Below are 14,441 nucleotides of genomic sequence, written 5' to 3'. Positions count from 1 at the left end.
CTTGAGTCTACTTATTTTTGTTGACATTAAAATAATTTTAGATTATTTCTGTCAATATTTATATAGAAATAATTAAAAAAAACTCAAATCGTATTATTGAAACCAATCATTTGAGCTAAGCTGTACTATTGAATGTTATTAAAACTAAATAGCTGCTAAGTTCATTTACTAAATTAATCGCTAGAAATAATAACCAGCTAAAATTAATAAAACTAGATGGAACTAGATAAAACTTGATAAAACTAGATAAAACTAGATAAAACTCGATAACACTGGATAAAACTAGATAAAACTAGATAAAACTAGATAAAACTAGATAAAATATTATAACTTTACTATGCAGCCATAATTTTACGAAGGGCAATACATCTTTTAGAGAAAACCATTGATAACATAAACCCAAAACAAATACAAATGTAAATTATTCGTTTTAAATCAGAACTACATTTTCAAAATTTAGTTTTTAGAACTTTTAGTCAAGTAATTATGTCTAGTGAAAAAAAATTACAAGAAATTATATACATTTTAAGTTTTTTTTATAGAATGTTTAGAACATTTTGTTTTCACGCATTTTTTGTCATTTTAATTTAAGCTAAATTTCCACCCTAGTGGAGAAAAACAAATTAGAGCTAAAAGTCAAGTAGTAACTTAAATTAAGTTAAACGAAAATTTTAAAACCTTTAATCTAATGTTTTTGTAAATTTTAATTGAAACTAAATTTTAGATCCTTTAATGAAGTGTTTTCTTAAGGGCGGAAAATCAAACAGTGAGGTGGGGGTAGAGAAGGTGGAACTGAAACGACAGATGGGTCTGGTGGTCGCTGCGTCCATCGTGGTGGGCTCTATCATAGGTAGGTCACGTGATCAGATCTGATCAAAGATTGATTTCAAATTAATCGTTTATGGTGGGTAACAGATATAAGCTATAACATGCTGGGAGTATTAAATAGCGTTGTATTAAATATTTAAGTAGATGTATAGATAGAATATACATGTTGAATTGCTGAACTGCTTGATGTTAAATATTACTTAAAGGTTTTCACACAGGTACTGAGGTAACAAGTAGACTGTAGATCTGGGTCGAGTATGGGTCCAAATTGCTAGTATTTGAATAATACAATAATTTAAAGATATGGAAATTTTGATAATAAATACCTAGGGTACATGACTGATTATGGGAGGGAGGGACGTATCTATAATGCTACTTTTATCCCAATTAAAAAAAACCATAAGTTATGTTACACACCCAGGTTCTGGCATCTTTATCTCACCTAAAGGCGTGCTGGCAGCGTCAGGCTCTGTGGGTCTGTGTTTGGTCGTCTGGGTGGTGGCTGGAGTAATAGCCCTTGGCAGTGAGTTGTCTCGTTTTTTTGTAACTTAAAGTATTTAAAACATTGCGACTATTCTAGCAATTAAAAGTGCTGTAAAATTAAGTGTAACTACCAAAACGTTAAAAACACTTTAATTTTTACTTCAATCCACATTTTGTTTAGATGTTTTCTGGTTAATTTGTTTTATCTCACCAGGTGCGCTGTGCTACGCTGAACTCGGCTCGATGATTGGCAAATCTGGCGGTGCTTACACTTACCTTCGTATGGGCTTGGGGAATCAAGTGGCGTTTTTCCATGCGCTATTTGTGATTATCTTTCCATTACAATTAATCACTTAATTAATATTAGTGAGCCAAGTTATCACCAGGAGTATTTTTATAAGCTTATTTATTTATTTTGTAACTTCTGGTTATTTGTTTATAGGTTTATGGAGTAAAAAATGAACCCTATTCCTTTAATAAAAACACTGGTCGCACATATTGTTTACACATTTTAGTGAATATGCTTTTATTAAACAATGCTAGTTTGTGTTATTTTTTAAAATTTTAGTGCATTTAAAAGCTTATTATAACAACGTTTTTTTTAAAATAAAAATATACGTTTTATTCTAAACTTGTATTCAGTTGAAGAGTCACCAATTTTTTTTGCAGATTCTCAGATCAAAAGTCGCTTCATTCTATATTTTTACATAGTTTTTTTTGTATTTTGATTTATTATAACAAAATATTGACACTTTTTATAGTTTATTAAATCGATGTATTTATTGTATTGTTGATATATTTCATGCCAGTTAAAGGGTATTCTTTAGAATATGTACTAGATTTCTTCTTGCATTCACATCAACCATTGAAGTCAGGTTTGTATATTATTACTTTATGTACCCATTTTATCTTTCTATGCAGACTGTATGCGTCAGGGCACCTGCAACTCTGGTTGTAATGCTGCTCACCTTCTCCAAGTACCTGGTCACCCTCTTCCCCACCTGTGGCACATCTGTTTACCTGGAGAAACTCATCACAGCCACTGTGCTAGGTCAGATGTTTACCTGGTGTTTACTCTGTAGAGTGGTTGAGGTTGGGGATGGTGTGTTGAGTTGATGATTTGGTGAGGGTAGCAAGGAAATGAGGAGTGGGTGTGAGGTGGTTGGCCATTTTATACGTGCTCTCCCTCATTCTGATAATTAATTTAATTAATTAATTTTGCTACCTTACATTTTATCTGCTTACTTCCCCTGTTCATGAACTCATAGTACATCCATAGTAACGCTGGTCCTGTATCCATAGTAACGCTGATCCTGTATCCATAGTAACGCTGGTCCTGATCAACGGCTACAGCACGCGTCAAGCCACAAACGTGACTGTGCTGACGACGGTGTGTAAAGTGGCGACACTTCTGATCATCATTGTTGGTGGCGTCGTGGTCATGTGTCAAGGTAGGACCAGGTGTCCAGGTGTCTGTACTATGTCCACATGTGTCAAGGTGACAGTGGCTGAACAGTATCCGTTCAGTTACCATGTCACGTCTTTTCTAATGTAAATGTACTAGCATATGCAGTGAAAGCTAGAGACTCTTCAGTTGGGCCAAGAACACGCTTTAAAAACCATGTTGATTGTTAAAAATATATTTTTAAGCATCTCACTTCTGCACTACATCCGAGAAAAAACAACAGCTAGCGCTTAGATAGACGGACAAAAACAAACAAACACATTTGGGAAACAAATGCTATGAAGTACTCGATCTAGGTTCTACAGCTGTGTACCATTTGCTTTTTTCTCCTATTTTGTTTTTACATAGTATAATGCTAAAAAGTTAAGATGTCGGTTAAAATGTGACTTATGCAATGAAAACATTGTAGTTGCAAACAATGCGCAAAATGGTTGTCTATATCGATTTGGACGTCAATAAAATGTTTACGTTGATATTGATTTGGATGTGTCACGTGATGTTTGCTATGATTCACATAGCACTGTTCGTGATTTTGTTTATAGGTAATGATTGTTTATTTCGCTTTTACCACGTGTTTTGTTTTATGGTCAAATAAATATGTTTACGCTCTGTAACCCCATTTAGTACCATTTGTTTTCTAACAGGCACCACGAGTGAGCTGGGAACCGCCTTCTCTGGAACCTCCACTGACCCCTCGTCTTTAGCCATGGCACTGTACAGTGCTCTGTGGGCTACCAGAGGAGGGTGGGTCATTGTTGATGTTTTGTACACATTTTATAACATGTACAAGCAAGACCGTGTTCTGATCTATCGAGCAGAAACTGTTTTAAATTTTATACAACGTTTTAGTATTTGTTAAAATGCTTTTCATATTACATGTTTTTTTTTTTTTTTTTTACAAAAAATTCAGACTTGATAGAATGTGTTTAACTATGTGGAAATAATAAAGACGTGTTATAACGATCTAAACGATTTTGGATGAGACAAAATAACTAGAAAAGCTTATATGCACTTACAGTGAAAAGATGTTACTCGGTACTCTTAAAAAATCATTGAATGTGATAGACCGAATATATAAATAAATTTATATCTTGCAGGGAAGATCTTAATATGGTGGCAGAGGAGGTCAAGAATCCGGCAAGGTAACGCATGTCCTATACATTACACACAGCTCCCATGGTCAACTCGGTAAACGTTAGGCAAAATTTAACCAAAGCTGATTTCTTGTACCGGTTAGTTGGTAGTATCTGTACCCTAACCACAAGCAAGACTACAAACCAAGCCGTAACACTTATCTACGCATCTTTCTTTCCCTAATTTCTCAAACTATTTCTAACACAAAAATTATACAGCGATTCCTATAAGGCTGGTAAGTAGGTCATTAACCAGTTCTATGGCTCATGCAGGTTTTATTGAGCCGTAGAACTGGTTGGTGACATACTTACCAGCCCTATAAAACTAAAACCTTTATACAGTACTATTTGATTACCTGTGTTTTTATCATAACTTGACTGTAACCTAATAGCCCCAACATCTCCTATATTTTGTTTTTAGAAACATTCCTTTGGCCGCCATATTGGGCATCCTTGTGGTCATCGTGGTCTACACACTGACCAACGTCTCCTATCTGGCCGTCATGACCAAAGATGAAATGTTAAATGCCGAGGCAGTCGCTGTGGTACCTTCATTCTAATTATAGTTACCCTTTTAAAAAATAAAACGACAGTTATTATGAGTGTTGTTACCAGAGTGTATTACTAACACAAATATGCGTTTGCAGGTTTTCAAAACCGAATGCTCAGTCTTACATTATTTCATTAAGTAGATGCATTTTTAGTCGTTACATTTAATTTGTGCCAAAAAATAATAATAATATTTACAGGTTTTTGGCAATCGAGTTCTTGGCACAGCTGCAATAGTTATTCCCCTTGCTGTTATGGTGGCAATTTTGGGGTCAGCTAACAACAAAATGTTTTGCGGCAACAGGTTAGGTGTTGTTAGCTTGTTATTGCTTTTTCTGTGTTTTTACTGTTCGGTTATGGTTTTGTTGTTGTGATTCTACTGCTGTTATTTTGTTATCGTTTGAGTATGAGTTAGAGTATTACTTCTATTTTCCAGGTTGATTTACACCGCTGCCCGGGACAAAAACTTCCCAGAATTTTTCAGCTACATCCAGATCGATCAGCTGACGCCACTTACAGCCATGATGCTGACGGTAAGGAAACTCGACTCCACGCTCGTCACAAATAAAATTAATTCAGCTATATACACCTTAACCTTAACAGGGTCTAATGGTTTGAATATTTATATATAGGCTTTTGATATTTATTTTATTTATATATTTGTAAAAAATTATGCAGTATGTGTAGAATCTTAATATGTGTACTTATTTAGAAAAAATATTTTTCTTTTTACACAGCATTCATTAACTAAAATATATTTAAAGACGTTTATAAAAGTAGGATCTATATTGAATTTAAAAACACACATGGAATTACCAAGAAGAATTGGTTAATTTGTTCAATATAGAGGAAATGGTTGCCTCCAAGGCTAACATGGCGTCCAATGTAAACACGACAACGTTGAAAAAAAGTTGATTGCCTTATAACGCATTATTCTCTTTTGGCTATAGCTTTAATAATACATTATCTTTCTATTAGGTTTCTAAAATATTGTCAGTTTTCAATACGATTTGTTGACCGATCTTCTAATTTGAGAATGTAAAGAAATTATTTACTAATAAACTAGAGGGACGTAGAATCTTAGATTCTAGAACTAAGTAATATTTGCTGGACAAAAAATAAATAAAAGATCATACACGATGTTATTAAAATAAGTATGGTTATAAAAATCTGATTTGTGTTTGACTTTATAAAAGATTGTATGTAAATTGATGTTTTTAATATTTTTTGGTAATTATGAAAACTTAAAAAAAAGTCAAAAACAATTTGTTTAGTACATTTTATCACTGCAATTGACAACAAACATGGCTGAACTAGGTCATGCGCTTTAAGAACATTAATTTTATTAAAAAATTGTACAGGCAAAGTTTTTTAAACAAATTACTATGAATAAAGCTTGATAAAAATGAATAGAAATGTAGCCTTAAACTCAAAAACAGTTTTGAGATTAAGGCTAAATTAAGGCTATATATAAATATTTTAATTACGCTGCTCAAATGCAAATAAATTTATATCCTATCATTGACAAACGATGGTTATAATTTTAAAAATACCGTGTATGTAAGATAAAACATTGTTGAGTTTCCCCTTGATCAGGCGGCTCTGGCCCTTATCTACCTGGCTCCAGCAGATGTTGGGTCTATCATCAACTACCTGGGGTTCATCATCTCGTTCTTTGACACCTGTGTTTACCTGGTCATGCTGAGGTTTAGGCTGCAGACGATGAAACACGTGCAGGGAACTGTACGGGTGAGTGAGGGGTTAAGTTAAGTTGTTTGACCGATGGTTATGACTATTTTTATTTTGCTATGTATCATTCTTAACATGTCACCAGGTACCACTGGTCATCCCTATCCTTATGTCATTCCTATCCTTATGTCACCAGGTACCACTAGTCATCCCTATCCTAATGCTACTGACCAACCTGTACCTGTTCATCTCGCCACTGGCCATCAACCCCAAGCTGGAGTATGTCTACGTGGCGGCGGGCGGGCTGGGCGTGGGGGCGGCCCTCTACATACCATTTATATATTTCCGGTTATCTTTTCCATGTTACGGTAAGCGTTATTGTGTTTATCTATTTTCAGTATTAAATATCTGATCGATTTTTTAATGGTGAAATGTCATAGTTAATTTCACGATAATAATAACACCATCTTTAAAATATTATACATTTTCTCTTATTCAGATCGACTGGTCACATACGGTCAGCTGTTGTTACGTGTATGTCCACCACCCAAGTTTATTGAATAAACATTTTCTACCAAAAACTGTTCTCGGTTTTTGTTTACACATACGACCCTATCTCGCTTCTCTTGTTCTTGTACCATTCATTTTGGCAATAGTTGTATTCGGGCAAACATCAATTCGAGAATTTTTCGTAGTCGGGGCATAAGTCTATTAGGAATCGACCATCTTTTCAAACTTCGTTTTCGTGAAATTAAATATTCATTACATAATTTGTAGTAGGAAAAATTAATCCGGGCGGTAGAGCGTTTGACTGCTAACCCAGTTATCTCAAATTCGGCACAATACCGTAGACCCTGAGTTCAACAAGTTCTGCTAGGTACTCACGGCATACTGTTGATCATACTGTCCATACATATGCTGAAGTCGCATAAAAAGGTGAACACTACTTCATCTGCCAGGTTGGAAAGTGCAAATTTCGTTTTTAACTACCTGAATTGCTAAGTAGCTTTCTAAAACATAAATAACATGGACTTGGTAGAATAAGAAAAAAACAACTCAACGTTACTTTAATAAACACGTTTTGTAACCTTAAGCTCTTTTCTCAGGCTCAATTATAACTACGTTTTAGAAAATGCAAGAAGCTTATAAAAAAACACAATACAAAAACATCCTGTTTATAGAAAAATCTCCACTCTAATTCCAATGGCATTATACATCTTGATCTGTCCAAAAGCCAATGATAACCTTTGAAAATTAAATGAACAGTTTGTTTTATCTGCGATAAAGTTTGACTAAAGTTTAATATCTTCTATAGAGCCTTCCATAATTCATGAATTTTATTCTAATAATAGAATACATAAATATACGTATTTAATACAGTATATATTTCTCATATGGAATTATAATTTAAAATTCACAATGCTAAGGTGATTCTTATTAATTGGAAAATAAAGATTTTAGCTTAACACATGAAAAATTAATGGCATATTCAATAAGGTAACGTTGAATGATACCAAAACAAACATAAATAAGTCTCATAGAATAAACAACTTTGAGGCTAGCCACAAAATATCATAGCAATAACTCTAGCAACTAGCTACATGTGAATTTGGACGAGTCGGGGTTGACGCCCTGAATGTCTTTCATAATGGTCTGCGACAACGTCAGTCCAAAAATAAGCACACCAAGAACAGCAAAAGCAATGCCAATCCCTTTCAATACTCGAACTTTTGTGGGCTGTTCCTCGCCTAATTCTACTCTATTTTGTATCGTCTTCAACAGACACAAGCCTGCCAAAAAAAATAATGCATGTAAATTAAATTTTAATATGGTACTAAAAGAAATGTCCATCAAAACCAAGAGAATGTAACGATTTTCTTATTATATGAATACAATTTTAAGTTTGTTTCGTGTATTCAAGAAGGAACGGAGAAAAATAAACGCACACACAATGTATTTATTATAGAACTATGTAGTGCACATCACTATAATAAAAAAGAAGTTATGTGGAAAAAAAAACAGTTGAAGAAGAGGCAGAAAATATAGAGAAACAAAAAAAAAAATATTGACTGTATATGTTATCACATGTAGCCGTATTTGTTACTGAAATATGAAATTAGGAAAATTTATTTAAAGTTTCGAAATACATTTGTATATTGTCTAATTATAAAGAATTTTTTGAATATATTAAAAAAACTAACCTGGAAATACAAAGATTAACAATGCAATAACGGCTCCTAGGATTTGTATGATCACCCCAATGTTGGGTATGAAGATGGACAGTAGGAGGGTCAAGGCGAACCACACCAATGTAGTTATAATGCGTCTCGTCTTTTCTCTGTTCACAATTTCTTCAGCGCCCATTTTCCAGAACATTCCCCACATGGTTTCAAAAGCTGCCCTGAGATATGTATAGAATAAATGAAAGATAATAGAAATCTTTACAGTTAGTGAAACATAAATAGAGAAAACAGTGTTCTATGAAATTCTCATAATTAACGATAGCATGTCATTTATTTTATCATGGATCGGCGTGGCTAGAGCACTAGATTGCGAACACGAAAGTCTCTAATGGGTACCTAACTCATTTTGACGGAAAATAAAGCCCGCTGGGCATAGTGCTGATCACACGATCTCTTATTTGCCAAGGTCGCTGAAACAGATAAAAGCTACTTCATCAGCTCCAATGTGTCGTGGACTCTAATGAAAAACGATGATGATTTAGTTTACCAAAGTACTGCTCTGTATTTTATTTTAGGCATGCTGCGTAGGTTTAGGAATAACTTTTGAGTAAAATAATCCTTTACATAAGCCGTGTAAAAATCACATCTATACTAAATTTAGCACTATTTGTAATTTAAAACAAACATTTGCAACGAAAAATTAATATTTTAATCATTAACCAAGAGATTTCCTTCTTTTTTCTCTTGTCTGATTTAATAAATAGGCCATCAGTTTTTAGCCATCGTCGAGCGAGTAGAGGCTAATCGATAGTTTTTCCATAAAGTCGGGTCATTTACCAGGCCTATGGAACAAAATAGCCAGATTTACATATCCACAGTTCCCTAAAAGTATTTTTTTAAATAGTCATCATATTTGATCAATTTAACATTGTTTATATAATTAATTCGGACTGGTCACCTTCCGAAGTTTTCCCGAAGGAAACACCGTTTTTTGTGTGATCCCAGCTGGGCGTTCTACGACCTCGGGAGTTATCATATTCTTTTTTTCGATATAATGCTCATATAAGGTGATTGTCAGTCGACGTCAGTTTTCACAAACTCATGGACTTGGTAGCCGATTGGTTTTCGCCCCCGTATTCTACTGGCCCGAGGCCAAATTTGAAGTGCCCGTGGAACCGACAAATGCCTTAATCGGCATCCGAACACTTTGTCTTAAATATAGATTTAATTCAACGTTTTAATGTAAAACTCAACACATCATAATAACTAACGAGACCTACTTTCCACAGAAACAGAGAATAGGATATGTGGTGTATGTTTTCACAGCAACAAGAACTACAGCCACCATCACCTCAGCTGTAGGGTTAAACGACAGCAGTATGTCATTTGTGATAACGTCACCAAACTGTCGGAATGTATAAAAACACTTACTGGAAAATATTAATAAAACATAGATAATCATCAACACACTGCACTATGTTTTAGTGAGTGCATACTTAAGTTGTGTATGTTGTATGGTGAGTGAAACCACAGATGTATCCATGCACACATATGTTCGAACATTATTTTTACCAATCGTAGAATACTATCAAGAAAACCAAACACACCTGTAGATAGCCCAGAGTTGCAGTAGTTGTGTAGATGATGATACACACTATGACGGCAAGTGTTACTGTTTTAGAGAGCTCTCTCATGTTGCGCTTGGCCATACAGGAGTAGATGGGGATAATGGTGACGTGGCACTGAAGTAATGACATTTTTTTTACATAGTCTTTAATTAGCAATTTTTTTTACAAGTTCATTGGTGATATTGTGATAAATTACAAAACGATAATTTTAGCACGAGATACACAGCAGACTAATTTGTCATCTGGTCATTATGAAAACAGATGTTATATCCAGACTGACCATCAGAACAAACAACGAATCGTTTAAAAAGAATTAAATACTACAAAATTATTTAAAATTTATTGCCACATGTGCACTAACAACAACCTAACACACATAATACACCAAGAACGACAGACTTACAGCATAGGCAAAACAAATATTTGGTACAACAAGAAAAACATCTATCCATGAATGCGGGCTGGAAATTTAAAGAAATTTGCATCAATTGAAATAAAGTGGGATTGAGTTCATCTAAACTTTCTTCGTATTTAAGAGTGACATTTAGATGGCACTTTATGGGCTAAACACACAAAAATTGCTTTATAATATTCTACTTTATAAAAGCAAAGTGGTGGATGCCTGTTTCTTTGTTAAGCACAACTTTGATTGTTGTTGAACATAAATATAATTTTATCGAATGTAATCTTACACGTAGAGGCTATATATATATATATTGTAACATAATTTTAACATACGCTGTAGCAATTTTTCCTTGATTATCATGAGGTAGAAAATACTTGACAGCAACAAGAACTGCTATATATAAGCAACCGATGACACCCAGGAAGCTAAAAGAAATTAAAAAACAAATTGAAAAAAAAATGTCTGCTTACTTTGTGATTTAAAATTTTTAAATTGCGTTAATCAGATCACGTAATAATGTTCAGTGTAGTCTCAAGGTCAGGGGTTAAACGGTGCGGTAGCCGAGGCTGTGATCTTACCCCTTACATAAACTTTGGTGTCACCACTACCGTATTTTATATTCTAACTGGATGAAGCATTTTTGGAATTATTTTACGTTTTTCGATTTAGTGTCACCCCGTCCCCTTAATTGTATCATACAGCGCAGACCGCATCCACAGTGGTCAGCTTGTGAGGCTATTTAATTTATAGTGTGTCATATTCAGAGCCTAAACATTATCTCAGATAAAGAAGTTTATAACATTCTGAATTGTTCTTTTGTTTTCCGCACTTACCTGGAGTGTTTTAAAAAATCGATTCTCTTCGTAAAACATAACGGAAGTATAAAAAGTACAGATGTAGCGGATATGATGAAAGCTCTTGTCGTGTAGAAGGGATGTGTAGTACAGTAGAGCTCACGGGCCACATTGAGGAAAACTGAAAACAATGTTTCAAGGTTATTAACGTTTTTGATGTTTATTGCGTTCCCATACTTAAACTAACTCTTGTTTGAGATTATGTTTAGCATATATTAAAACTTTACTAGAAGAACGAGAAGAATTTAACTATCCAACATTATATATATATATATATATATATATATATATATATATATATATATATATATATATATATATATATATATATATATATATATGAATACAGAAGTGAAACTATGAAAATAAATGTGAATACATACACTAAAAACACTATTTGGTAGAATTAAACATATGGTATACACAGGTCGACTCACACAACTCCCATTGGTCGTGTATTATAATAAGACACGTTGTGCACATGCCAAAACAGTGCAGTAAAATACAGAAAGCACAAGCTAGCTGGGCTTTAGGGCCACATATAGAGAGCACCATGTCTTGGTAGGTGTTGCAGCATTTTATATCAGAACAGTAGATGATGATGAACAATGCAAACAGCACCAGCACTAAGAAAACCTGAACGTGAATTGAAAACATTAAAAAATGAAACGTTAGTTGTGATGTGTGACGAGGGTAGAGGGGAGGATGGTTCAGAAAAAAAAAGTAATGTTAAAAGCTGTATTTTTGCTTTTATTTTTTTGCTTTTGCAAGAGACATTTTATAAAGCGTAATATCCATTTTTCGGTGTTGTAGACTGAGGTTGTGCGAAATTTGAGTCTGTTTTTATGTGACACTGTATCACGAAGAGGAGGTGTGAGATAAAATTGTTTTAAAAGCGTAACAGAGTTTATTGATAAAGACAATTTTAAAAAGCCGAAAACAACATTTGTTGATGCTTAAATTTATTATAATGAAGGCGGAAAAAGGACAAGTGGTCTTAAAAGTATAAGTTTACTAAAAATATTTGTTCAAAAAATTGTGAGTGCAAAGAGGAGTTTCCAGAACAACCATTGCTTTTATTTCTATGTAACGTAAAAATTCAGGATTATAGAAATGCAACGTTATTCGAGAAAAAAAATATTTTCAATATTCCTACAATTTGCAAATTTGATAACATGGATTTAAAAATTATAACTTTCATAATTTTTTAAGCTTTACCTTATTTTTAGACTACTATGAAGCCAAAAAACAAAAACATTGTTTTCCCATTTATGTCCATAATACTGGCAGGCGGCAACTCTGAGGCCGTTTGAGATCAAAGGGTTACCAGACTACGGGACAGGTAAATTTAATGGATCAAAAATAAAACTGGTGTTTTGCAATGATGTTTACATGTGTTTTCACGATCTAAGTCCAGAAGTTTTTTGCAAGGATGTTTACAAGATCTACTCACTGTCTGGACAATGAGTGCTGCTACGACCCCGCCAGCCTCGTGATAGGCTTTAGGGAAATTCAAAAGTGAGACTCCTAATGTAGCGTTGACCACAAGAAATGCTGAAACAAACCACCCTGAACAAATAAACAAATCAGTAATTAGATTTATCCATTTTTCCATAACAATTGTAAAATTATTAAATTATTTGTGTGTACGTATTTGCATTGCCGCGGTCTCAGAATAAATTCTGACGAAATATTTTAATAGGGTTTCATCAATGTGTTACCAATCCTATGTTCTTAGACGTTCTTAGATTTCCAAAACACTCGCCCGTGTATCAGGGACGTAGTGAGGCGGTCTCGTGAGCCCACGTTACATTACCGCAGGGGCGCCGCGTACGGCCCCTGGCTCGGTTTCGTCACCGAATGTCGTATGCCACCGAGTTAATATTGTAGGGTCATGATAATCATATGATAGCCAGGAACGCCAAAGCGTATCCTGCTTTGGGCGTCAGCGGACGCGCCTGATTTGATTTAGTGAAGACTATAATATCCCATTTTATACATATTCTATCGCATTATTTAAAACGAACGTAGGCGCGATAGTGCTCAGGGGTAAACCCGGGATGCCCCTGTAAATACTTTATGTTATTTGTTTGCATATTGACATGACAAAGTAACTCATCAATGCTTTAAATAATTTTAATTCGTGGTGTATGTCTACAGCTACACCATTCTCAGTACATGTTAATAGGGGACGTGACATCTACAAGCTCATCTACAACATACAAATTAACGTTCTCTAATGTGAATACATAAATACGTAAAAACAATTCCTAGATAGTGATTGCTTATTATAAAAGAGCAAAAATAATTTTGAAATATGTAGTCGTGTATAAGGTAATATAGTATTGTATTAGTAACAATTTAGTACACACCTGTTTTATTACTTGTGTTGTCAATCGGTCGACTACGTCTTGCTAATGGATTTAACTGACATTTCTCATCATTTATGTGTTCAGTACTGAGACTGTTCTTTTGAATGGACATGCTCGTCTTTAGTAGGATCTCAACCAGTTGTATTAAAACAGAATCAGAAGAATTACAGCTTCTACAATGCTGGTGTTACCAGATAAAATATGCATCTTACTGGTTTATTATTTTCATCTAATGCCACTACTAGCTAAGTTACGCTGATATATTTATTAACTTCTAAAATTCAGGAGTTTGTATAATTATGTTTATTGTTTTTCTTGCTTGTCGGTTTCCCTTTATCAGAGCATCTGCACTATGTGTAGAACTTTAAGTATTTATGTATAGAAACATGTTATTTTTTCAAAATATTCTATAAACACATTTATTTAAAAAATTAAAATAACATTTATTATATACTCAATTGTATAAACACACTTTTAATCATAGAGTAAATACTTAATTTTCACAACATGGCTTCCAAGGAAAATAGGTTACGATGTCGATCGAAAAGTTTAATGCGCTATACAGCTAAATTTATTTCGGTTATAGCTTAATTTTCTTTAGGATACGCCTGACAGAGCTTCTAATTTGATTAAAAAAATATTTGGCGTCATTTTACTTTATGGATAAGACTAGCCTTCATTTCTGACAGATGGGCTTTTACGGGATAGATATATGCGAAAGAAATGTTTCAATTTCTATTTCTTTGTATCTGTATTAATATTTGTATGTGAATGTATAAACGCATTTGAAAAACGTATATGATTTTATCTTTGTATTCATATTTGTGTATGTGTACATTTATACGAATACT

General features: G+C 33.9%; 2 protein-coding genes across 2 annotated transcripts; one reads left to right on the top strand and one right to left on the bottom strand.

The window, feature by feature from the left end:
* Positions 1-1,554: 1,554 nt before the first annotated feature.
* On the top strand, positions 1,555-5,414 carry LOC131942831 (Y+L amino acid transporter 2-like). The gene is made up of 9 exons (XM_059302772.1): positions 1,555-1,635; positions 2,233-2,362; positions 2,637-2,762; positions 3,421-3,520; positions 3,874-3,918; positions 4,331-4,454; positions 4,659-4,762; positions 4,895-4,991; positions 5,409-5,414. The coding sequence occupies exons 1-9, from the start codon at positions 1,555-1,557 to the stop codon at positions 5,412-5,414; spliced, it is 813 nt and encodes a 270-aa protein (XP_059158755.1).
* Positions 5,415-7,740: 2,326 nt separating this feature from the next.
* Positions 7,741-13,702, bottom strand: LOC131942830 (sodium-coupled neutral amino acid transporter 7-like). Its single transcript, XM_059302771.1, has 10 exons — positions 13,603-13,702; positions 12,672-12,787; positions 11,656-11,854; positions 11,198-11,339; positions 10,697-10,789; positions 10,362-10,419; positions 9,938-10,072; positions 9,611-9,735; positions 8,349-8,548; positions 7,741-7,937 (listed from the first exon to the last, which is right to left on the bottom strand). The coding sequence occupies exons 1-10, from the start codon at positions 13,700-13,702 to the stop codon at positions 7,741-7,743; spliced, it is 1,365 nt and encodes a 454-aa protein (XP_059158754.1).
* Between the last annotated feature and the right edge of the window lie 739 nt (positions 13,703-14,441).

Source organism: Physella acuta, unplaced genomic scaffold (assembly GCF_028476545.2).
Source record: "Physella acuta isolate Inbredline_101_S28 unplaced genomic scaffold, ASM2847654v3 ptg000429l, whole genome shotgun sequence".
In the NCBI taxonomy this organism is placed as follows: domain Eukaryota; kingdom Metazoa; phylum Mollusca; class Gastropoda; family Physidae; genus Physella; species Physella acuta.
Note: the sequence above shows the minus strand (reverse complement) of the source record. Positions and strands in the feature narration are given on the sequence as shown.

Bases quoted from the DNA above. Each gene is read 5' to 3' on its own strand.
- LOC131942831 (XM_059302772.1), top strand. From the start codon at position 1,555: ATGATTGGCAAATCTGGCGGTGCTTACACTTACCTTCGTATGGGCTTG. The intron at 3,521-3,873 runs GTGGGTCATTGT...TATATCTTGCAG, and splicing joins CTGTGGGCTACCAGAGGAGG to GGAAGATCTTAATATGGTGG. The intron at 4,455-4,658 runs GTACCTTCATTC...TAATATTTACAG, and splicing joins ATGCCGAGGCAGTCGCTGTG to GTTTTTGGCAATCGAGTTCT.
- LOC131942830 (XM_059302771.1), bottom strand. From the start codon at position 13,702: ATGTCCATTCAAAAGAACAGTCTCAGTACTGAACACATAAATGATGAG. The intron at 8,549-9,610 runs GTAGGTCTCGTT...TACATATCTCAG, and splicing joins ATTCTCTGTTTCTGTGGAAA to GGCAGCTTTTGAAACCATGT. The intron at 7,938-8,348 runs GTTAGTTTTTTT...TTTTTTTGGCAG, and splicing joins GTTAATCTTTGTATTTCCAG to GCTTGTGTCTGTTGAAGACG.